Genomic DNA, 26,612 nt, shown 5'->3' with positions numbered 1-26,612 from the left:
GTACTGGCATTCATGTGAATGTTACTTTGACATGTACCACCTACCTAAAGAATGTTTCAGACTACGTACACCTCTTCATGGCAACGGTATTCCCTGATGGCAGTGGCCTCTTTCAGCAGGATAATGCGCCCTGACACACTGCAAAAATTGTTCAGGAATGGTTTGAGGAACATGCCAAGGAGTTCAAGGTGTTGACTTGGCTTCCAAATTCCCCAGATCTCAATCCAACTGAGCACCTATAGGATGTGCTGGACCAACAAGTCCGATCCATGGAGGCCCCACCTTGCAATTTATGGCGCTGTCACGTGGTACATATTCCTTTTCTCAGTGCTGAAAAGGATGGACCAATCACAGTCATTTATTCTTACACTACATAAATTCATGCCCAGGGGCACTCAGGAGTCTTCAATCTGGTGTCAAGATGGTGTCATGAGTCCGCCGGTAAATCGAGTCCCCATATGACATCACAGATATTCCACTGGCTCAGAGAGCTAGTAATGGGTACTCTATTCAATGCCTGATTAAAAACCTGACAAATTCACTTTATGGTATATGCCATTTTAACTATGTAAATACGACATTTAATGTCTTTTAAGTCATATGTAACACATAATAATATATAACTGAAGTTATAGATTGTGAAATAAAAGATGTGTCGTTGCTTGTGTTTTTCAGTTAGCCTAGACTTCAATTACATGCTATTATTCAATTACACGATAACATGAAAGGTTTTTGCTTAGGCATTACAAACAGTGATCTCCAAGTGGACTCAATTTATCATGACACCGGCCCTGATAATAACACTGAACTCCAAACATACCATCCTAAGAGGAGGCTTAGCTCGCAAGTATCTCCTTAGAAACGGCCACATGGGATACTTACGGATATCCTCACAAGTCTTAACCATTATAGGCTTTTCGATTTGTCACCTTGCTAAGAAGGCGGGTCTAAGTACGTCGCATTTCTCTGTTATTGGTCAAGAAGTGACGTACGTTTTGCACGGGGAGTGGGGCAGGAGGGGGGGTGATCAGGGCTGAGCAGGCAGAGCTTGTTTTACTGCAGTATCGGCACATTTCTGCTGCACTGCTCTTTCTCTCTGCGGAATGCGCACTGCACTGGTGGGTGGGCTTTACAGAGGGAGCGAGACAACTTGTGCTGCTTGCAAACAGTGACGAGATCTACTAGTCCTAGCTTGAGTGCTCAGGTTTCGGTAGAGTGCCTTGGGAATCGCTTTTACCCACCGCATTAGTTTTTCATTTAAAAAAAGTATTTCCATTGAGACTTAAAAGATCGTTTTAACCCTTTCTCCAGACTTTTCAAGTGTTTATTAGCTCTCATCTCCTGCATTTTATTACTCTCAAAGAGAGTGTCCGCCCCGAGGCGTTTGACTCTGTGAGTGCACATTTATTTCGTCCAGGACCTCAGACATAAAAATGGCAAAGGATGGTAAGAAGAGCGAATGGAAAGAGTTCATCTGGAACCCGAGCACTCGTGAGTTCTGCGGGAGGACGGCTAGCAGTTGGGGTAAGTCTGTTCTAACTGCATTGACAGGATTACATTTTGTAAACATGTCCATTTGAAATTAGTAATTGTAATGCACTAACTTGTTATCATATGCTGACTTCTAATCGTAAGTAAAGCGAGCCTCACTCTGTCAGTGCAGAGAAGTGAAGAGACCTGTCGCTGTCCGAGGTGCTTAAACTCTATGAAAGGACGGCTGTAATGCGGCACACACTTTTATTTCCTCTTCGGTGCGTGTTCATACAGCTTTTTAAGAGGCCGTTTGCACCGAACGGATTGTTGTGTCCGTCTCCGTTGTTTTTCTACATAAAACGTGCTAAACTGACCGTTGCGCCACGTCTAGCTATTCTTTCAGCGTCTCGCGCAAGAGCGCCTTGTTTTTAGACGCCGTGTCAGGTAAAGAACGTCAACTTTTAAAAGCGCGTCTCGAGACACCCGCATTTTGTTTGTGTTGCGCAGCGTCTATTTATTTACTTATTTATTTTTAACGCAATTACGCGTTCGGCCTTAAGTGTTTATCTTAGTCAAATGATTGAAATGATTGACTATTTGAGTTCTCGTAGGCTCTTAGATGCAGATAACTGCGTTCACATATGTTATACTATTAGCAGATGAACACTGAAAAATTGAATGTGTCGAGTCACTGCAAAACTCTAGAATGCTCGTGAGGTAGAACGCCAGCACATCTCAATTCACAGCAGTACTTCACTGCAGCACACTGTAGAAAATTATGTGAGGTAACCTAAAATGTGCTTCAGGTGGTAACATATCTACATTTACTGGTTTTATTCAAATTAAAAAAGATCTTTAATCTGACTTAATTTACCTGATAAATAAGATTACACCAACGAAAGTCATTGTTATGGGTTAGATCAGCTATTGATTCTTATAACAATTGCAGTTTCCCTCTTTTTCAGTGCAGTGGCAAATCAATATTCTAAGTCTATGAACCCCTTCATACTTTGCAAACATGTGCAAACCCCTCATTAATCTGCCTATATACTTCTATATGAGCTTTCTGACAATATCCTGTACACATGGACCATAACACGACAATTTTCCCCCTTTGCATATTGTTACAAATTGTCATTTGCAGTGACATTGAAATTATTTAATCTAGTCAAAGGCCATTTTGAGTGTGTGCGTGGGGGGTTGTGAATTAGTGTAAGATGTAATCCTTTACTAATAGGCTCATTGGGTGGCTTGGTGAAGCTATCATGTGGAGATGCAGCCTATTCAAGGGCCATAGATTAATTCAGGAAGTGTATAAATTTTTTAATCAGGGCGTGATGGCATGAAATATGGCACTGCAAAACTGCCTTCCGCCATTTATAAGTCAGCTGTCAGTGCTACAGGGGAATTGTGTGTGTGTGTGTGTGCAAGAAATGCTAGATCACTGCCTGCAAGACTTTCATCTATGCCAGCACATTTAGCTCCAGGGAGCTCAGTGTTTGGTACCACATTGAGTGTGGGGGGGGGGTGTATTACAAGGGTATTATGCTATAAATGTGGTTTATGAGGACATTTCTAGTGTCCCCATAATTAAAATTGCTTAAAAAACATACAAAACAATGTTGAAAATGTAAAAATGCAGAATGTTTTTTGTGAGGGTTAGGGTTAGGGGATAGAATCTATAGAAATCATTGTCTATGGAGAGTCCTCATAAGGATAGCCACACCAACGTGTGTGTGTGTGTGTGTGTGTGTGTGTGTGTGAAAGCTCAGTGTGAGATGCTCTTGAGGACTAGCTGCCTAGTTAAGCCAGCGTGCTCTCTAAGACTCCTTAATTAGTCTATTTCTGTCTGTGCCCAAACTAGAGTGAACCTGGGAATGCTTAGATTCTTTAACAAAGTACATCCTCATTACTGGAGCTTAATAGTGACCTATAGAGGACACTGAAAGCTGGAGCTGCATTCATACAGCTGTTACTGTTATTAAAATATACTTGGGGTTGCTTTCCGGACCTCTGGGGCACAAAGAGAGGTCAATACATCAGATAAAAACACTTAAATTTGATCTCAGCACAGCCCTCTGGAGAGTCATATGGAGCTATTCATGTCCCTGTCTTGTTGTTAAACATCATTCATGCAAAAGCTGTAATTGAAACTCTAAACCACTCCTGAGACTTACAGTATATACTGCAGTATGATGATACCTGAATATCTAAATACCCCATTCAGAGAAGTATAAGGCTTTATAAAATTGCCTAAATGAGCTGTCTAAAGAAATCCCAGAGTTATGTTAGCACTAGCTGGATGACGTACTGCATTTTAAGATTCTCTTGTTAAACGTATGCACAGTGTTCATGTCCCTCAACTGATAGAGCATGGTTTTAGCAACGCCAAGGTCACAAGTTTGATTTTCAGCAAACCCATGTACTGGTTAAAACTATAGCTTTGGATAAAAGTATCAAATGCATAAATGTAGCCTGCACTGTAAAACATTTTTGTCAGGTAACCTAAAAGTGTGCTTCATGTGGTAACATCAAAATAAACTGGTTTAATTCAAGTCAAAAATATTGTTTAACATGACTAAATCAACCTGAATACATTTAGTTGCACCAGCAAAATGTTTTAAGGGTTAGCTCAAGTAGAAATAGATTGCATACAGTATCACTGTAAATACTAATTTTTATCCCAAATTGTAAAAAAAATATATATAACTTAAGCTTCATTTTTTACTATTCTTACTAGTTTTAATTAAGTTTCTGTTACTCTCTAAACCCTAATGTTGTCATTAAACAGTACTTGAAATGTCACATTCTTCAACTTTGGCTTCAATACTACTAACTCAAAATTATGAGTTAAAAAAAGTACAAAATTGTGGCTGCGTGGAATACCCATAAGCCCTTGTGCAAGGGAACTTATGTAGAAAAATAATAATTATTTAAAAATGCATATAGTTTTAATTCTTTTGACTATTGTTGTTGTTTTGTTGTAGATGGTTGATAGTTGTGATTTGTGTAGTCACCATTAGTGTGATTAGTGTTACCTCTGGTGAACTTGGAGCCTGTTAAACTTAAGCCATTTTTCTTTATTCAACTGTACTTCACAAAAGTGCCTAAATGAGCACTAACAAGTACTGAGAAGAACCCGATGTGCCATTTGGCTAACTGAGATTCCAGTCATAATTTCCCTTATACTGTATAAGATGTGCTGTAACTCAATTAAAATAATTAAATAAAAACAATGATACTTAAATCACAGAGTAGTTAGGTTAACTTGTAACTATTTAACGTTATTTAAAAAATATTAAAGTTCAAGTTCAGTTTACTTGAACCAAATAAGAATGTTTACTTAAAAAAAGCATGCAAAGCGACTGCCTTAAACAAAATTTAAGTAAGGTCAACTAGTTCGATTTTACAGTTTTTACAGTGAATCCAATGTGTTCATTCATACATAGGTACTATCTCTGTAATAGTGCACACCAAGTTATGGCCAAATAGGAAATTGATTTTCACGAATGACAGTGGGCCTGTTGCTCCCTTTGTTGACAACACAGGTTTGTGTTCATCTGAAGCTGTGTTTGATGGTATGTCGGCCTGTTAGGTTTGATGGGTTTTGGAATTGATGAATCAGAGTAGAAAGGAAGTGGGCAGATCTAAAGCGGTTGTCTCTATAAATGAATGTGAACATACAAATAGCAGGTCACGGTACCACACTCTGCTCCACTCTTTGAGGTTGCATCCAAATTAGCGGGTTGAAAGAGGGAGGACGACTTTCATCATGATGAGAGAGAGAGAGAGAGAGAGAGAGAGAGAGATAAAGAAACACAGATCATGTACCACTTTTACTCTCTGCAATATTTGGTACCAACCACACACACACAACAGACACAATGATAAGTGAAACTCTGTTATTGTTACCTTAAGGAGTTATCTCTATTTTATATATATATATATATATATATATATATATATATATATATATATATATATATACAGAAAGACTCAAACCAGCTCATCTGGCACCAACAATCATGCCACACTCCAAATCACTAAGATCAAATTTTTTCCCCATTCTGATGGTTGATGTGAACATTAACTTAAGCTCCTGACCCGTATCTGCATGATTTTATGCACTGCACTGCTGCCACACGATTGGCTGATTAGATAATCACATGGATGATTGTTGGTGCCAGACGGGCTGGTTTGAGTATTTCTGTAACTGCTGATCTCCTGGGATTTTCACACACAACATTCTTTAGAATTTACTCAGAATTGTGCCAAAAACAAAAAACATCCAGTGAGCGGCAGTTCTGTGGACGGAAATGCCTTGTTGATGAGAGAGGTCAACAGAGAATGGCCAGACTTGTTCGAACTGACAAAGTCTACTGTAACTCAGATTACCGCTCTGTACAATTGTGGTGAGAAGAATAGCATCTCAGAATGCTATTCTGAGATGCGGGTTGGTGCTGTTATGATGAGGGGGACCTACACAATATTAGGAAGGTGGTTTTAATGTTGTGGCTGATCAGTGTGTGTGTATATATGTGTGTATGTATATATATATATATATATATATATATATATATATATATATATATATATATACACACACATATACAGTATATATATATATATTCCTGAGACCCGAGCGTGACTGCTGTGTGCATTTTCCATTTTCCTTTTTGATTTGTAATTAGTAGCACCTAATAAACATGCAAAAAAAAAAAAAAAAAAAAAATCTGGAGCAAACAGTTTCCTTAAAACTTGATGGCAACATATGTGGACAGCGGGACTAAGTTGTGAAATTTAAATTATACCAAGCTATAAAAAGGTTAGATTGTTTTTTAGCAAATTGTTTATTATGTTTCCAGGAGTGTTGGTTTTTCATGTTTTTGAGACATTACAGACATTACATCAGAAACTAGCATAATTCATTTTTGATTCAAAGTAATGGCCAGCATCATCCAATCAATGCCAACCATGTTAAAATAAAATTATACATTATAAATTCTTAATCGATGTACTGATTACCATTGTCCATGTCTGCCAAACATGTTGAGGGTCCAAACTGGCTGAATTTAGGAGTGAATACATTTAGCTGCATAGAGAGCTATAGGATGCTCCCTTGCTCCCTGTTTAGTGAATGACTTAACTTCCAGTGTGCTGTCGGTCTGCACTGGTCACAGAACAGTTCGAAATGCACTTTATTTTCATCCTAACTCAAGTCTCTGAAAGCAACCTTTTTTCAGCTTTTGGATGAACCCATTGATTCTCAGTGTGAAAATGCACAGTAAATATAGGATTTCTAAGGAAACAATGCGCTAAAGTACACGTTAGTGTACATTGTGTTTAGCAGCATGATGTTTTGTGATAAATCGCTCTAATTTTAAAAATGGCATAACGGATGAAACTAGAGACTGAAATCTTTGGCTCAAACAGGTTTCAGTGTAAAATAAAATTAATTAGGTTTCTTTTCAGAATTCTTTTAAGATGTAGTTTTGTTGGCATTTCTCCCAAAGACAAACTCTGCTGTGATCGGTGCCATGTTGTTTTGTCACATGACTCCGTACATTGAAAGTTTAACCCTTTGCTGACAGCCCAGAGTCTTCTGAACTGAGATCAGTCAGTTTTAATGAATTAAAATGATGCATTGCGTAAAGCGAAGCCAAAATACAATGTCCAAGCATGTGTACGCGGGGTTGCACAAGCATATATATATATATATATATATATATATATATATATATATATATATATATATATATATATATATATATATATATATATATACTGTATATATATGGAATATAGAAAGAACTCTCTATATATTTAATTTGACTTAATTTTGACTGTATTTTTGACAGAGTTGTAGAGCAGTGTTCTGTGCACAAGAGCTGTTGGCTCTCAAGAACCCAGGTCCGAGTCCAAACCGGGTCATATTTAGATTCCATTCACACTCTTTCAGTCCCTACTTTCCTGTCACACTACACTTTCCTATACTTTACAAGTAAATGCAAAAAGCCCTAAAAAGTAAATCATATTTTTGACTTGAATAAAATCAATTAATTTAGATCTGACACCTATTACCTGATAACAAAAATTGTGCACTGACTGTAGGAGAGCCAGAACAGCTTATCAGGATTAATAGCCTGTTTAACCCTGTAACCAAGTTCAGCAGGTAATGTTTGATAATGCAAGTACTCCATATCCTCAGCCTTCTTCCTGAGAAAGAATGTTGTTATTTTTAGGCCTTGTGACAAGACAGCCAGTTCTCCTGCTATGAGACTAAGTAGTGCTTAATGGTTTGATTATTTAGGCTTTGTTAGTATCCCTGCATAAGTCAACTTTCTCTGTTTCACACTTACACGTCCATTGCATCCTTTTTCACTCTCTCCTTTCCAGGCACATAGACATGCGCACTCACTCTGTATCACTCAGCAAGAGTGTCCTGTGTGTGTAATTCTAGCCTGTAGTGTAACCTACCATTGCCCTCCTGTTATTGATCAGTGAAAGCCTGTCTGTACGGGGAGCTTAATGATGCAGGAGAGCAGAGGGCAGGATCCTGTATCCTCCACCCTCAGCCTGGGGCAACCTGATCGACTTTCCCCTGAGGCCTCACTGCTTGGAGCTCAGGTGTCCTGTATACTGTAGCTTAATGAGCTCTCCTCAGGCAGATACACTACTGCTATCCACTACAGCATTCAAGAAACCGTTTACACACATACATGCGCATTTTGCACAAAACATACACATATACCACACAGCTTTCTTAATGGAAAAAGCAGTGGTACTACATTATTTTAAAGTACGATAGCTTACAAATACAGATAAAAGAGTTTCTGCATCCCTTACCATACTTTGTATCCAAGAGTATTTGTAAAGAGTTTCTTACATTGTAAAAACTAGTAACCTGCAATTGTTACCTTAAAGGGATAGTTAACTCCAAATGAAAATTCTCTCATAATTTACTCGCCCTCATACCATCCCAGATGTGTAAGACTTGTTTTCTTCTGCTAAACAGAAACAAAGATTCCTAGAAGAATATCTCAGCTCTGTAGGTCATCAAAATGCAAGTTAATGGGTACCAACCTTTTTAAGCTCTAAAATGCACATAAAGGCAACATAAAAGTAATCCATAAAACTCCAGTGGTTAAATCTTTACCTTCAGTAGCGATATGATAGGTGAGGGTGAGAAACAGATCAATATTTAAGTCAGTTTTTACTATAAATTCTCCTCCCTGCCCAGTAGGTGGTGATATGCACAAAGAATGTGAATCACCAAAAACAAAAGAAGAAGAAAGTGAAAGTGAAAGTGGAGATTGATAGTAAAAAATGAATTAAATATTTCTTACCAACACCTATCATATCGCTACTGATTTAACCACTGGAGTTGTATGGATTACTTTTACGCTGACTTTATCTACTTTTTGGACCTTCAAAGGTCTGGCCACCATTTACTTGCATTAAATGGACCAACAGAGCTGAGATATTCTTCTAAAAAATTTGTTTGTGTTCAGCAGAAGAAAGAAAGTCATACACATCTGGGATGGCATAAGGGTATGAGGTAATTTTCATGTTTTGGTGAACTATTTCTTTAAGAACAAGAACGGCCTCCAAGACATTGTTAAAACATGCTAAAAAAAATAGCTTAACTTTATTCTATGAGCAGCAGGTGACAAAGATGGCTTACAATATTAAGGGAGATGATATACATCCTTTACATTCTCAATTTGAGCTGTTGTCCCTTTGGCGGCACTTACGTAGTATAAGATGTTTTACAAATCACTATAAATTTACATTTATGCTTTTATGCTATCTGCCTATGTAATAGATAAAGCCGTATCTACACTGCCTGGCCAGAAAAAAAGTAACTTACTGTAATATTTCATTGGACCGCCTTTAGCTTTGATTATGGCATGCATTCTTCGTGGCATTTTTTCGACAGCCTTATTCAACGTCACAACATTTATTTCTGGCCAGAGTTGCATAAATTTTTGGCCGAGGGGTGATAGCACCCCCCACCCCCACTCACCATTTGTTTTCTGTGAAGCACTCCTGTAGCCCTACCTTTAATTGCTCAGCAGGGTTAATCAAGTTGTAAACTAAACTAACATTATGTAAGTGAATATTCAAGTGATATTTCTTCATTAATAACAACTGGTGGCATCATTCTATGCAGGTTGAAATTCTGGCATCATTTATTTGTGTTATAGGATTTCCTTAATTGTGTAATGCCAAATATCAACCCACTAGTGTTGCAATCTGAATAGAGACTAATTTAGATCAGAGTAATTGTGTATATATAAAAATCTAGATAATGTCATAATTATACAGTTCTGTGTAATCATTATTTTAGATTTGTGTATGTGAATGTCTGTATGAGAGACATATTCTGGCATATCTAAACCATAAATTCCTTGAAAATCCCCCTCACGGCCTAATCTGTTGGGTTTCAACCGGCCCTCCCCTCCTTCTGTCACCATCCCTACCCTTTTCACCCCTTCTTACCCCATCTCTGCCCTTCTGTCATTAATTTGGACGAAGACCAAATATTCATTGCAGTATTGCCCGACTTCCTGTAAGGGACGGTTATTTGTTAAAGTATGACTGTACGTAAGAGAAAATTTGAATAAAATGGTGAAAGAGATGGTAAAATATAACCTTTACCTTATATCTTAACCTAAAATCACAATGATGAAAAACAACGATGAAGTTATTTGTAATGCCAGGTTATGGGTCAACTACATGTTTGTAATTCCAGTGTATGGTAAAATCAGCACACGTCTGTCTGATAAGTGTTCCAGGCAGATTTCTGCAGCAACACGTGTGGAGAGTTTCTGAGAGTTTGAGCTTTATTATGTGTGTGTTATGGGTCTTGGTTTTAATATGTGCAGTTTGTGTGTGGGTTTCTGTGTAGGTTTGATCCTGTTGTTTTACCTGGCATTCTACATTTTCCTGGCTGGCCTATTTGCTCTTACCATGTATGTAATGCTGCAGACACTCGATGACCACAAACCAACATACCAGGACAGACTTGCAACTCCAGGTAATGCAATACGCACACTCACTCACTTACTCACTCACGCGCACACACATATGCACACATACACAGAATTTTGTTTACCTGTATGTGTGAAGACCTAGATAAATTGTTCTTAAAGTAAGGTAATTATAACTAGCATTACCTTTTATAGACACCTTTAACATTATTTGGCCAATTTATGATTTATTATTATTGTTATTACTATTATTAATATTTTACCAATGAGGACTATCCATACACATCAGTCTTAAAGATATAGTTCACCCCGGAATGAAAATTCTGTCATTAATTACTCACCGCAATGTCGTTCCAAATTATTTTTTCTTCCTTCCTTGGAACACAAAAGGTGAATTATTAAAAAGTCTTCACAAAGTTTTGCCATATAAAACAAGTGAATAGTGACTCAAGTCAGTCAAGCACAAGTATAGTATACACACATCCACATTTGAATTCTATATTTTGCACAACAGACAAAAATAAGTTTCTTAGGCTACATCCACACTGATCCTGATACATTTTAAAACAGCATTTTTGTTTTCGAAATGCTTTCCAACCACACTGCCGTTTTCAATCATTTTCCAAAAGCTGCTCGTCCACACTAAAACGTATGAAAGCTCTTAATTAAATGCAATTGTCCTCGTCTTCCTGTCGCTTTTGAAGGAGTGCAATGTGAAGGTTGTACAAAGGTAACATTTATCTTTAACACTGCTATCAAAGTGGGTAGCAGGCACAACAATGGTGCTACATCATGGGCTGCCATCTTGATTGTTTTGGGTTGAATGGATCACATGACTGCGTCACATGACAACAAATACCTCATTGTTTTCAGATATCTCCATTTCCCCTGTCCACACTAAAGCAGGAAGACGGCATTTTCAAATGTGTCCTCCCTGGAGAGCGTTTTCAAAAAGCTCAGTTTTCGCTGTCAAAAACGCCGTCTCAGTTTGGACAAAAGGCCAAAATGTAGAGAAAACGTACTAATGTGGACGTGGCCTTTAGATATTTCACATGTCCTGATTTTTGTTTAAAAGGTGTAACTTAACCACAGTACACCTTTACATACAGTATAGAAGTAACATTGTTCAAACAAATTAAAGGATATGCATTACACTTTCGATTACCATAAGCATTTATGGATATAAATAATAGCATCTCTTTCCAACTGAAAGACTTCTTACACAGAAAACAGAACAATACTTACAGTAGCCAGTTATCTGGCTTTCCTTTGAGGTAGCAATAACACTCTGTAACCCTTTAACCACCAGTCTATATGCACATACCTCAGACCCCCAAACTAGTAACTGCCATTTGTACCCTAGCTGACGTACGGCAGATGCTAATGACTGGCACTTACTGTAAATAATTTAGTGAGATAGTCCTCTTCCAAAGAGGTAGTATCATATATACATCCCACATCTGTTCTAAATACCTCCTTTAATCAACTGTATTTGGTGTATTTGTATTTACTTCAAAAGAATCATTACTCTTTATTATTTTGAATTGTATTGTTTGTATTAACAATAAAAAATGCCATTAAATACATTTATCAAAAAAAGAATATTCTTTTTTGATAAATGTATTTATTGGCATTTATATTTGTAATGCAAACAATACAATACTGTATATATTGTACACACACACACACATACAAAAGAATAATCACTCATACAGTTGAACATAGTCACTGTGAAAAATCCAACAAATAATTGTTGTGCTAATGAGAATCTAAGAGTTAGCTCAAAGCAGTATCTTACATTAAGGTACTTTGACTTACAACAGCAAGTTTACACATCTGTTTAGACTAACAAACATTACATTGTCTTAGAAACAAGCCTTTGTCTGTTGAGAATATTTAATCTTGCTCCCCCGTTACTGTTTTTGGTCTAATGTTTGCTGTTTTCATTTAGTGCAGTCATTGTTTTTGTCATCACTCTTAGTCGTTTTCATGTGGTGATATTCAGAAATCATCTTTTATGCAATAATGTGTTTGTTGATTGTCACCATTATTGAGGTTTATGTGTTAAGTGTTGAGGGTCTATGTGTATCTTATTAAAAGGAAATAACTTAAATTACGACTTTGTTGCAAGATATCTTCTTCTTTTGAGACAGTCTTGCAAGGTGCTCACTTCTTTAGAGGCAAGGACTCATTTAAAACCATGCATGATAAATGATAAGACAGATGAAAGTTTCCAGTGTTGCTAACAAGAATTAACTAAACAAGTTATCTGTAGTTGTGACAAATATGTATTGGCTGAAGGAGACATTTAGCGTTTAATGAACAAACAAAGCTAAGTTGGCTATACTATTGATAATTTCGTTTGTTGAAAAAAATCAATACATTATGTTGCCTTCAAGTTGCCTTTGAAGTTTTCAACAAAGCTAAACATTTTAGTTGTGTGAGGTGCTTCAATCAAAAATTTTGAAAAGTATAAAAATCTCTTGCAGACTTTTGCCATGATATTTTGAGTTTTCTCAACTTTTTTTACAGTGTACATGGCATGATTCTAGTATGTTTTACATCCTGTTTGACTGATCAAAACAGGAAATAACCACTGAGGACAACAGGTCCACAAGTTGGTCAAGCCTAGTTATGTTTATATATTATGTTTATATATTTATATGCATTATTAGCATTCAAAATTTGAGCAATGGGTTCAGTAGCACATTCATCAGCATGGATGATACTACATGATTTATGCTTATCAGGATACCAGTGAGCATAGTGGGAAATACCTGTAGCCTGGATTTCACTGTGCATGTTGATATGTCCTTTCTGATTGCTGGGACACCATATGGTCTGCAGTTGTGAAACAGCCATACCCCAGACATTCATTCAGACTCTGTATCTTTTTTTCTTTCTTTTTTAGTAAATTTTTTTGTGTTTTATAGGGATGATGATCAGACCTAAAGGAGAGCAACTGGAGATCTCTTACACGGTAGAGTACACAGAGACCTGGGAAAGATATGTCCAGGCCCTCAATAACTTTCTTTCACGTGAGTACCATGCTGTTAGCTGTGCATGTTTAAATGAAACAGTACACAGTATTATGTAGAGTAAGGTACGTTTTTTTACAGTCATTGCCAAAAGTTTGAAAAGCTTACATATGTCCGGCGAAATCATTTATGTAATTCAGCAAGACATTTAGCTCACAGAAGGTCAGCATCCTAGACAAACATAATGTGCAGATTGGTAATTCTGAATGCGATGTTAAGTACTGCATATCATTTTCATTTGAATAAATTTAAAATAAAAAATGTGAGGTTGAAGACTATATGGAGACTTTCCGAGTTTCTTCCCTTGTAAAGAGCTTTATTTGAAAGTGTCCTGATGGTTCTTTCCTGCAGCCTACAATGACTCAGTCCAGGTCCAGAAGAATTATGATTGTAAACCAGATCAGTACTTTATCCAGGAGGATAGTGGCAGTTTGAGAAACTTCCCCAAACGCTCCTGCCAATTCAAACGCTCCATCCTGGATGAGTGCTCGGGTATTACAAATCGTTACTATGGTTACAACTTGGGCCAGCCCTGCATCATTATCAAGCTGAACCGAGTAAGTAATGGAATAGAATAAATGAATGAGTGAATAAAAACATATGTATCAAACAACATTTGCCATTGGCATGTCCAAGAACAGAATAGTTGAGCAGGTTATAAAAGAGAGACAGATAGTAAGATAAATACTAAGATCTCTCCCACTAAACCCTGCCAGAATGCTGCAGTTTAGTTTAGTTTAGTTTAGTTTAGTTTAGTTTAGTTTAATTTAAGTTAATTTAATTTAGTTTAGTTTAATGATGACTTTGACCTGAAAGCACAGAGCCTATATTGAGCCTAGTTAGAGACAGTGTCCTGACTGTTTATAATTCATTATTCATCACTTTAGCCTCCTAATGAGATCAAACTTGACCTGTCCATCTTTTCCCTTTGTTCTCTTTTGTGGGTCTCAGTTTCTCTCTCTCTCTCTCTCTCTTTCTCATTTCAATCTCAAAACTACGGAGCCCCTTAGAGGACAAGGCGGGTATTTTTTATTTTTTTACTAGTTTTGCGTGCCCTCTCAATAAGTTTTGCGTGCCCTCGCAATAGTTTGGTTGTACCTCGCAATAAATTTACCATGGTTTTGCTACAGTAACCATATTTTAACCACAATATTCGTAGTGAAACTATTGTGATAATATAGGAAAACTAAATCCCTGGTAATAAAAAGCATAATGTTGTTTTTATTATGGTTTTACTATACAAATACCACAGTTTAACTATGTATTTTATTTTATTTTTTTTTTTTTTGTGGAAACCATGGTTTCAATACAGTGTGCTGTATCCATATAGTTACCATGGTTTTACTACAGATTAACCATGGTAATTATTGTGGTAACTATGGTTTTACTACAAATACCATGGTATTTGTAGTAAATCCATAATAACCACAAAATTATTATTTTAATTATGATAGTTTTAATTTTTCTGTATTATTACTATGGTTTTACTACGAATATCAAGGTTAAAATATGGTTACTGTTGTAAAACCATGGTAAATGTATTGCAAGGGAACGCAAAACTTATTGCGAGGGAACGGAACGCAAAACTTTTTCAGAAAAACAATTCCCGCCCTGTCCTCTAAGGGGCTCTGTACTAATCCCCTCTCTCCGTTTATCAGCCTCAGTCTGTTTTGTTTTTTTGTTTTTTTCAGGTGATTGGTCTGTTACCCAGTCAGGATAGACAGGCTCCTTTCGTCACATGTGGTGCTAAGGTAAGAACGTTCTGTCACACTGTCTCATTCTCTCTGACTCACACCTATCCTTCTCTCTTTTGGAAAGGATTGATTTCAGATTAAAGTTACTTCTCTTTCATCAAGGCGGCCAGATTAAATTAGCTGGTAATCAGAACTGTGGCCTGCTTCTGAGAAAACCTTCCACGAGAGACACTGTGGTGCTGATGATTCACTGACATGCAAATAGACAAGAATAAACAACCAGAAACGAGAACAAATGAACTGTGTTACTCATTAATTTCCAAGTTTGTATGTGTTCAGGATTCACCATCCATCCATTTAGCTGTTTTCAAACTCCATGAGACCGAAATGTTGCCTCTCTATATTTGCTTGTTACACGTCTCTCTGGAATACTTGCAATCAGTTATTTTAGTAAAATTACCACTATGTCTCTCATAGCACTCCACAGTCTCTTTCGTCTCACATAATAAAATTAATTAAACTTAGATTAATATTTCATGTCTATTGATTTGTTTATTTGGTAAGTAGTTATGTAATAAGGGGGATATTGTACAATCAGTAGGTCATTATTGCAAAATAACCCTAAAATGGTAATCAGGATGTCAACACGAAGCAGAGGGATCTTGCATCATCCTGAAGGGATGTCAAAATTGCGATAGTGACTGTCTGACTGTACATTATACCTAACATAGTTTAGTTTAAAGGGGGTTTGTTGTTTCTCCACTGTAATGCTACACTTTGTTTACCAGACAGCATACATTAGTTTAAATTGCATTAGAGGACAAATTTTCCTGCTGATTCCAGGAACTTTCTCAATAACAATGTGCCCCGTGCCAGTGTGTCCTGGCTAAATATTGACTTATTTAAACTTATATTAACTTAAATTGATTTCACCATTTTAATTTTAAATGTACTAAACTGTTTATCTATTTTTTTATTACATCAGACCTTGTTCTCCTCTAAGAACATCTTGCTTCTTTTATGTTTGTTCCTTCATAACTCCCTAATCATTCCTCCTCCTGTTTTCTGTATTGTTGTCATTTAATTGTTGTTTTTAGTGTTGTTTCAATGTTTGTTCATTGTTTGCTGCTTTTACACCATTGCTCATCATCTCTTTTTATGTTTTATGTTGTTTTATGTTTATTTTTTTATTTTTTTTATTTTTTGTGTTTCTTTTGTTCTCTCCTACCATTCTTGTCAGAAATACAAAGTTGGGAAAGATGAGTGGGTAAGAATAATGGACTGTGCCAATAGAGTTGCAGCGTTAGAACCTACATTAAAAATCATTTTAACAAAGGCAGAGAATTCAAACTGTATATTACAGTTTGACATTCTGTACTCTTCTTCACCACTGAAGGTGAAGGGGGCCGAAACAGAAATCCAAACTAATAATAAAATAAAAACCTTTACACTTTAGTGCATTTTAGTGGTGAAAGATTAAGTGATTATTCATATAATCAGATCATATGCCAGAAAATGCAAGCATAAGATCAACTCAGGAGTCGTGTGTTTATAGTTATAGTATAATTCAGTAATAGTAGTTGTGGTATTAGAACAGGCTGACATCCTCAGAACAAATGCTGAGATTAACTCACAATACCCTCCCAACTTCTGTAGGCTGATGACACAGATAAACTCGGCCAACTGGTGTACTTTCCCCCCAATGGCACCTTCAACCTCATGTACTACCCATTCTATGGCAAGAAGGCTCAGGTAAAACACACACATACACATATTTGTTGTACTATCAATGTGGGAACTTTCTACTGACTTCTATTGTTTTTAAACCAAGCTAAAGATATTTTCTATACCCAACCTTACCCCTAACCCTCAAACAAACATTTCTGAATGTTTCGATTATTCAGTATGTTTATTAAAGGAACAGTTCAGCCAAAAAATTATAATTCTACTCACCATTATGCTGTATCAAACTGGTATGACTTTCTTTTTTTCTGCGGAACACAAACAAAGATATTTTGATAAAGAGATGTGAATATATCCATACAATGCAAGTCAATGGGGACCAACACTTCTAAGCCAACATGATCACACAGTAAGTTGGCATGTTGATTCCGAGAGTTCCAGTACCCTAGTATCGGACACATTATACTGAAAAATGGCATCTCCCTTTAGACATTTTTTTATAAGCTCAAGTGTATTTACCTTCCCTTCTGGTGCGACAGGAAAAGCGTTGTGTCAGCAGCGTGGAAGACCCTGGTTTGGATCCTGTCTTGAAACCAGGAAGTAATTTAGTTTGCATAATCAGTGACGAGCGTGATTCGGAGGTTGCATTTTTTCCTCTAACATTACATTTTTACTCCACAGATGGTTAGGTTTAGGTTTGGCGTTTGGGTTGGGGGTTTAGTTTATAAAATATGCATTCCTCTTCACTGTATTACATCCTGTACAGCTAAAAACAATTCACTTTACCGTCCCTCCGTGGACATTACAACCAGAAAATGGAGGCCACACGTGCCCATACACCTAGCAACACATACCTCTTTGGCCACTGGGGGCAGTGTTTTGAATTTCAGTAAGCACAGACCAATTTTAGATAAAGAAAAGTCAACATCCTGTTTCCGATTTCACTGTGAGATCAGTTAAAAAAAGATATACATATCACCATGTTTTGCAGAAGAAAAAAAGTCATACAAGTTTGAAATGGCGTAAAATTCTCTTATTATTCTCATTCATTGATCGACTAGAGTCACATGGATTACTTTTATGCTGCCTAAATATGACTTTTGGACCATCAAAGTGCTGGCACCCGTGTACTTCCATTATAAGGACCTGACATAGCTCAGTCTTCTTCTAAAAATCTTCATTTGTGTTCTGCTGAAGAAAGACAGTCATTCACATCTGGGATCAGGGGCAAAAGGATATGGACAGAGTTTGAAGAGAGATCTGTCATCAATAGTTGTTGAAGCGGGGGGGATTGGGTGCGGCACCTTCACTTAAAAGGGCACCCTTACATTTGTGAAGGGCACCTTTAGATTTGTGAATGAAAGGGGCAGGGGCTTGTGCCCCTGTAGCCCCCATTCTGTGCATGTCAGTGTATCTCAGTCATGTTTTGAAAGACACTTGTATTGAAGTGCTCTGTTGCCCTCAACTTTTTATAAGGATTAATTAATCAAGGAAAAAATGTGGGATGCTGTAACTGGCTGTTGGTGAAGATGGTTAGTTAATATATTGGAAGTGCTTCCTTTTTGTGAGCAAAGTACTTGACACTTAAACGTTTTGGCTGGTGTTTGAATAAAAGGATATCGCTAATCAATCGTTGTGCATAATTACTTTTTTCTAACTACATAATTAAGCTATATTATTATGTGTGATCAAGCCAAACCAAGTGATCAAACCATCCTCTGTTGTGCAAAACAACATTCAGGCTCATCGTCCACCATTTCTGTTAAATAATGATGTTTAAAAATGAGCAGAGCTTACTGTGTTGGCTGTCGCCACATTAAATAATTCTACAAGACTGCAGTAGATAACACCAGCATCATGTAAATAAGATTTCATGACGATCAAGTTTGTAACACTTATAAATAGCTCACTCCTGAAAGCCAAAACTTTATTTTCTGTATAGAGTGCAGCAGTTTCTGCAGCAGAAACGCTGCTGGTGTAAAAGCACTTGCGTTGTTTGCTGCAAAATTGTTGTGACTCACTGCTTCAGTTCAGCTCACGCACTGCTTCGGCGTGCAATGTAAAACAGGCATTAGTTCTTTCCAATGTAAAGCTCACTCTTCTTCTGCTGCAGGTAAACTACTCTCAGCCTCTAGTGGCCATTAAGTTCCTCAACATCACCAAGAATGAGGACGTCAACGTGGAGTGCAAAATAAATGCTAACAACATTCCTGAGGGCACTGACCGAGACAAGTTTGCAGGACGCGTTTCCTTCAAACTGAGGATCAACTCCAGGGATTAACAAGAAGAAAGTGTGTTTCCTAATTTTACACAGACACACACATGCACACACACATCCTCCCAATCTAACAGAGTTTATGACTATGGCACAGCGAGACATAGGCCAGACATAGCAGTGTTCAGCCTAGACAGAACAAAGAAAAACGGTTCTGTATTTTTCTGCAACAGTTTTCTGTTTTTGTACATAAGTGTTTGTGTGTGTGTTTTTGCATGTGTGATTTGGGATATAATTTATTTTCTGAAATACAAAGTTTAATTGCATGCTCAGCTAAGGGAGCTATTAATTAAAAATAATATCCTATATTAAAATAATATTAAGAATAAATTGATATAATTTTGTAAAATGGAGAACAAGTATATAATACAGTTTATCTGTATCAATTTAGGAGACAGAGTAATTTTAAAAATGATTCCATTTCATTTCAGAGCAGCTGTCTGAGTTAAAAGGGGTAGTTTACCAAAAAACAAAAATTCTGTCATCATTTACTCACCTTCATGTTGTTCCAAACCCACATGACTTTCTTTCTTTTGTGAAATACAAAAGAGATGTTGAGCAGAATGTTAAGGAATTACAGCCTCAGTCCCAATTTTTCATACAATGAAAGTGAAGGGAGACTTAGACTGTCAGTCCCTAAAATTCTGCCTGACATATTTATTTATTTGCTTTAGGTTTGGAATAACATGATGGTTAGTAAATGATGACAGAAATTTCATTTTTCAAGAATAGTCCCTTTAATGTGCTAGGATGGCATGATCTTGTGTGTTTGGAGCATATCTTAATGCTGGGGATTTTTTCGTTTTGTTTTGTTTGCAAGAGTGGGGTTGAAATTCTGTGTCTTTATTACTGAAGAGGATATTTTATACCAACATGTAGATAAAACAGTGCATGATAAACATAAGCTCTTCAACACACACACAAATACACATAGATGTGTAAACATTCGGAGAGTCAGACAAGCACCTGCACACTGATACATTCACAATCATTCCTGCATTTCTTTCAGACTGTACTATTATATGATGAATTGTATCACATGCTTCATTTATCATGAGGCATGTCTATTTAAGATTGTTTATATGTATAAATAGGTCTTTTTTAGTATTTTTCTTTCTTTTTTAAAATGTTTAGTCCTATCTGTCTTACATGGTAAGGGGTTAAGATATTTTACATTAATTTGCATCGGCTGTGACAGCAGGCATGGGTTCGGTTCCGCAAAATGGGTAAAAATGTTTGTTTGGGATGTGTGTGTGAAACTATGTGTGTGGATTCCTGCTTGTGCATGTGTGTTTGGTTTGGTTTGATTTTTATTTAATTCCTTTTTTCATGTTAAACATCTTTGTGCACAATTTATTTTCTGAGTACTTTTTCATTTTGTTGTAAGTGACTCTAAGCATAACCATAGAAACAGATAGTGAGAGCAGGAACAGCAGGTTTATGTTTCTGCTGATAAGGGAGACAAAAGTGAAGCCAAACCAGGCCTCACCCTGCATGAGTCAATAAAGTAAAAACAACGTCACCCACTTCATTTCTCTTCATTTTTATGTCATCTCTGTCTTTTGTATTTCCTTAAACACATAACCTTCTTAACTGAGGACATGCTCTCACCTCCATGTAGATGGTGTGTCATATACTGTATGTAGAGCTCCATGGCCTGAGGTTGTTTCAGGTCTACTGTCATGCAGAGAACTGATCACCCATAACTATGTACACACTGCTGCTCTGTGTCATACAGTATAGCCCCTCTGACATGAATCTGCCCAAGTGTGTACACTTCCTCTGATACCCTAATCCTTTAATCTCATTGGATAATCCTGCATAGGGTATGGTACTTTACAACATTTGCCCAACCCAACCAACCATCCATCCATCCATCTGATTATTACATTCACATCCATTCAAGGAGATAAAATTAAGTGAACTAATTTACTGAGAAATATTCCATTTAGCATCAAAATGCATTATCGATACATTAAATCACATGTATGTGTGTCTGTGATGAAAGTGACCTCCGGTGTCTGAATATTGCATATTTTGTGTGTGCGTGTGCGTGCGTGCGCGCAGTGCAGTGCAGTTGTTATCTGATCCAGCAGAGCAGAGGATGGTTCAAACCTACAAAATTAAATATTCATTTACCTCAAGCTCCAGATCACATGTCATTCACTCAACTTTACAATAGTTCACTTCACTCAAAAAACAGAAATTAACACAGGGTCCGATATTAACAGGGGCTCAAGGCAAAAATGGCACAGAAAGTGCAAAAATGCCCCCATAATGAATTCCTTTGTGTTTTATTTGTGACATCTGATATAATATTAGTATATCATTATTATAAGATATAATTACGCATATGAATATTATGTTAATACATTGATAACATATACAGTAGGTATTTAATATAAAAGGATGACACACAGTATTTTTATATGATTATAAAACAAATGCTCTCATAAAGGTAATATATATATATATATATATATATATATATATATATATATATATATATATATATATATATATATATATATGAGGGTTGGTTACTTCTGTAATGTACTCCACTACAGATTACAGAATACATGCCGTAAAATGTAATTTGTAACATATTCGTTAGATTACTCAAGGTCAGTAACATATTCTAAATACTTTGGATTACTTCTTCAGCACTGGTAGATTTTTTCACTTGTTTTGACTATAAAAACTCTGCCAGTATAGTAAGACAAAATACACGTTAAAAATACATTCTCTGAAAAACCTAAATATCTTATGCAGTGTTGTTTCTAAAACAAAATTAATCAAATTGATCTTGTTTTAAGGATTTTTAGATATTTTTCAGGAAAACAATACAATATTTGTATTGTTTTAATATCAAAGGTCTTATTAGAAAAAAAGAAATTATGATCCAATGTGAATTTTCCTGATAAAAAAATATAATCGTGCCTGGTAACATGTGCATGTGAAATGCCTAGAAATAACATTTTAGCTTAGCAAAGCTGACAATTTACATGCAAAGTAATCTCTTCAGTAATCAAAATACATTTTGAAGGGGGTCTGCATAGCTCAGAGGCAAAAGACGCTGGCAACCACTCCTGGAGCTCACTTCGTTAGTTCAAATCTCAGGGCATGCTGAGTGACTCCAGCCAGGTCTCCTTGAGCACAGATGCCGCAGTGGGTGGTGTGAAGCCTCCACACGCACTATGTCTCCATGGCAATATGATCAACAAGCCACATGAAAAGATGCGCGGGTTGATGGTCTCAGATGCAGAGGCAACTGGGATTCATCCTCCACCACCCAGATTGAGGCAAATCACTACACAACAACACTGGGAATTGGGCATTCTAAATTGGGTGAAAAAGGGGAAAAATCCCCCCAAAAAAAAAAAACTTTTTTAATGTAACTATTCTAATTACCAGTGATTTAAATTGTAACTGTAGTGGAATACAGTTACTTATATTTTGTATTTAAATACGTAATCCCGTTACATGTATTCCGTTATTATATATATATATATATATATATATATATATATATATATATATATATATATATATATATATACCCCTGAAAAAATCAAATCCAGGGGGCAAATATTGCTCCTTCAACTCAAGGGATAGTTCATCCAAAAATAAAAATTCTCTCATCATTTACTCACCCTAATGCCATCCCAGATGTGTCTGACTTTTTTCTTCTGCTGAACACAAACTAAGATTTTTAGAAGAATATTTCAGCTCTGAGTCCTCACAATGCAAGTGAATGGTTACCAAAATGTTGAAGCTCCAAAATGCACATATAGGCAGCATAAAGTAGTTAAATATCTTCAGAAGCGATATGATAGGTGTGGCTGAGAAACAAATCAATATTTTGGTCCGTTTTTACCATATATTCTTCTCCCTACCCAGTAGGTGGTGATATGCATGAAGAATGTAAATTGTCAAAAACAAAAGAAGAATATGAAAGTGGAAAGTGGAGATTTACAGTAAAAAAAAGGACTTAAATATTGATCTGTTTCTCACCCACACCTATCATATCATTTCTGAAGACATGGATTTAACCACTGTAGTCTTATGGATTACTTTCATGCTGCCTTTATGTACTTTTTGGAGCTTCAAAATTCTGGCCGTTCACTTGCATTGTATGGACCTACAGAGCAGAGATATTCTTTAAAAAATCTTTGTTTGTGTTTTGCAGAAGAAAGAAAGTTAAACACATCTGGTATGGCATGAGGGTGAGTAAATGATGAGAAATTTTCAATTTTTGGGTGAACTATCCCTTTAATAAAAAATGTAATTTCTGAAATCAACATCATAATTTTTTTATTATTCTAACTTCTAAAGAATACAGTTCATTTTAGCATGATACCATAAACAAAAAAGGCAAAAGAAAAAAATCCCCAGCTCTTAAAAATGGAGATTACAAATGCAGATTTTGCTGCATGCAGGCTTTGGTATAATGCTTTTATAAACTGTACCCCCAAAAGGAACATTTGTGATGGGCCTCGCTCATGCCACCGAATGTTTCTGGGGGTGAACTACACATATTAGTTTTAATATACAGAAATATTCTTGAAAGCAGTACATTTATTATGTCCATTTTGTGTAGTACATACAAAAGTCACAAAAATATGTGTATTTTCCTTATATGGCTGATCATTAAGAGAATTATGTATTAGTATATTTAATTAAATATATAACGAAGAGTGGTGATATGCGTTTTAAAAACACAGAAAAGATTCTATATTTTCAAAGAACCTATATTTTTATTCTGCTGGTCATCTATGAAAAAAAGCTTGATTCTGCTTGGGAATGTAAGATGTATATTAAGCTTTGCAGTGCTTGTTGTAAAACACAGGGAGGTTGCAAGATTTATCAGCACAGGAATGTAATAATTAATTGTTGCTTAATTAGTTTGGATCCGATTGTAACCTTGCAATACCAAAGTGCATACAACAATGCTTCATAAACTTACAAATGTAACATTGACAATACAGATCTTGATAAGTAAAGCTGATGATCATACTGTGATCTCTTTGGACAAAGAGTTTGAACAGAATTATTGTTAGCAAGGCCAAATGCCCTACCTGAGCTTTCTCGAATTCTCCTGTGAACATGATATTAAAGACTTTTTTTCTTTTCCAGATTGGATTCCACAGATCATTCACTTAATGGATTTTAATTTTATATTAGTGCTGGGTTTTGGATTTGGAGCATTTGAAGTGAATGAGTGGGTATAGTGTGAACAGGTTCACACCTCAACAACATGCAAATCACAAAACACAACTGCAAAACATTCTATTATGGTTCAAACAATGTTCATTGACTCACATAGTAGAATCTGGGGTGAAATGTTTGATGAGCAATAAAAGACAGAAATTTGTTTTATTTCATCTAAAACTGTATTGACTAAGTTCATTCTATTAACAGCTTAAATGTCTTAATAAGCTAAATCTAATGTAGCAGAATAACAAGTAATAAAACTTAAAGGGAAAAACTTACAAAAACACTGTGTCCTTGTCATTACAATCTTCAGAACTCTGTTCGCCAATATACAGGAAAACAGGTCTAAGTTTTACAAGTTTCATAAAATCCTTGAGTGAGGTAAAGGTCAACATAGCTGGCTTTCAGGATGGAGGGCTCGATCACGAGACTCGACTCAAGCTCAAAATACTCACAAGGACTACATAATTAATGAAGCTTATAATGTTAATAGATAATAGAAGTGAACAGAAATAGTTGGAATGATGCCAGAAAAAGAGTGACAGTGACTGTTTATATCTTGTGTTTTGATTGACAGGATTATATGAACATGCTGCTCCCAAAAGTTTAAATCTTGACTCTTGTTTTCTACTGTAGAAGGTATACAGTAAATGGGATACACGTCTTCACACACGGCATTCTGAAGACATGTGGCTGAAAAATTAGATGAAATGAAAACTACATCTTACTGTCAATAAGCACAATGAAAGAGAGAGAAAGACACTTTAAAAAGTAACCTAACAATAATAAAACTTGACACACGTTTGGCTAAAACTAAAAAAGGCATCATAGACTGTGATAAGGACCTATACATCTGTGCAGCCTACATACCACCATCAGATTCACCATTCTATAAGGGCAATCATTTTGATCAGCTCCACGCCAAAACCAGCCATTTCCATGCCCAGGGAGATGTGATGTTATGTGGGAACCTTACAATCTGCCACAAAATGCAACCGATCCAAACTGGCTACTTTCCAGATACATGCAATATAGGCTTAATACAACCATTATATAATAGTTGGAACAATTTGGCCAATAACTATCAATAACTAACTTTCCTCAATGCCCAGATAGAGACCTTCCTTATCAAGGACAATGTCTTGAGTAATAGTCAGATTGGATACCAACCAAATCACCACATTCACATGCTACACACTCTAATCAACCAGCACATTCACCAAAAAAGCTATTTTGATTAAAAAAAAAAAAAAAGAAGAAGAAAAAAAAAGAAAAGAAAAGAAAAAGCATTTGATTCAATTTGGCACAATTGTCTATATTATAAAATTCTACAATCCGGCATTGGGGGTAAAATGTATGACTCAGTTAAGTCTACTGTATGTTTTTGGACAACATGTGCAGAGTTAAAATTGGCAATAAAAGAACAGAATTCATCATTTAAGGGTATGGAATGAGACAGGGCTGCAGTTTGAGTCCAACTTTGTTCAACTTTTACATTAATGAGTAAGTAGTGCTGCTAGGAACAATCTGCAACACCCTGTCTTTCTCTAAATAATTCAGAAATTAAATTTCTTCTTTATGCAGATGACCTGGTGTTGCTGTCAGCTATATTGCAAGGGCTACAACAGCACCTGGCCCTGCTGGAGAACTACTGTCAGAACTGAGACCTGACAGTGAATTTGGAAAAAAAACTAAAATCTTGATTTTCCAGAAAAAAGCTAGATTACAGAAAACCAGATACACCTTCACTCTGGGAAACACTGCAATATAACACACCTACACTACAACTATCTTTGTTTAAAAAACTCAAAAACATTTGTCTTGTCCAGGTGTACCTAGGAGAATTGGTGCTGTATATTTGGTGGTAACACCAAATATTGATTTAGCTTTTTTTTTTTTTTTCATGTTTACTGGACTTTGTATGGAGTTAATTGATCAACATTATTGTTGAAGACATCCTCACTAAGCAACATTTGTCACAAGTGCCTCAAACTTTTGCACAGTACTGTGGATGTGTATATATATATATATATATATATATATATATATATATATATATATATATATATATATATATATATAGTATATATAGTATTCTGTATATAAACTCAAAAAAGAAACGTCCCTTTTTCAGGACACTGTATTTTAAAGATAATTTTGTAAAAATCCAAATAACTTTACAGATCTTTATTGTAAAGGGTTTAAACAATGTTTTCCATGCTTGTTCAATGAACCATAAACA

At 36.1% G+C, this 26,612-nt stretch overlaps 1 protein-coding gene across 2 annotated transcripts; it reads left to right on the top strand.

Moving 5' to 3' along the window:
• The first annotated feature begins 1,074 nt into the window (after nucleotides 1–1,074).
• On the top strand, nucleotides 1,075–21,591 carry LOC127429808 (sodium/potassium-transporting ATPase subunit beta-2-like). 2 transcript variants are annotated; one of them, XM_051679047.1, is made up of 8 exons: nucleotides 1,075–1,524; nucleotides 10,385–10,513; nucleotides 13,400–13,504; nucleotides 13,856–14,061; nucleotides 15,196–15,255; nucleotides 16,439–16,465; nucleotides 16,855–16,950; nucleotides 18,995–21,590. In XM_051679047.1, the coding sequence occupies exons 1-8, from the start codon at nucleotides 1,434–1,436 to the stop codon at nucleotides 19,160–19,162; spliced, it is 882 nt and encodes a 293-aa protein (XP_051535007.1). In that variant the 5' UTR covers nucleotides 1,075–1,433; the 3' UTR covers nucleotides 19,163–21,590. The 2 variants fall into 2 exon arrangements, with proteins under 2 accessions (XP_051535007.1, XP_051535015.1); XM_051679055.1 differs by lacking the exon at nucleotides 16,439–16,465 and having other exon boundaries at nucleotides 18,995–21,591.
• Nucleotides 21,592–26,612: the final 5,021 nt, after the last annotated feature.

This window comes from Myxocyprinus asiaticus, chromosome 3 (assembly GCF_019703515.2).
Source record: "Myxocyprinus asiaticus isolate MX2 ecotype Aquarium Trade chromosome 3, UBuf_Myxa_2, whole genome shotgun sequence".
NCBI classification, from domain to species: domain Eukaryota; kingdom Metazoa; phylum Chordata; class Actinopteri; order Cypriniformes; family Catostomidae; genus Myxocyprinus; species Myxocyprinus asiaticus.
This window is presented reverse-complemented; position numbering and strand designations above follow the sequence as displayed.

Coding starts and splice junctions, on each gene's coding strand:
- LOC127429808 (XM_051679047.1), top strand. CDS start 1,434: ATGGCAAAGGATGGTAAGAAGAGCGAATGGAAAGAGTTCATCTGGAAC. Junction 13,505..13,855: donor CCTCAATAACTTTCTTTCAC/GTGAGTACCATG, acceptor TCTTTCCTGCAG/CCTACAATGACTCAGTCCAG. Junction 15,256..16,438: donor TCGTCACATGTGGTGCTAAG/GTAAGAACGTTC, acceptor CATTCTTGTCAG/AAATACAAAGTTGGGAAAGA.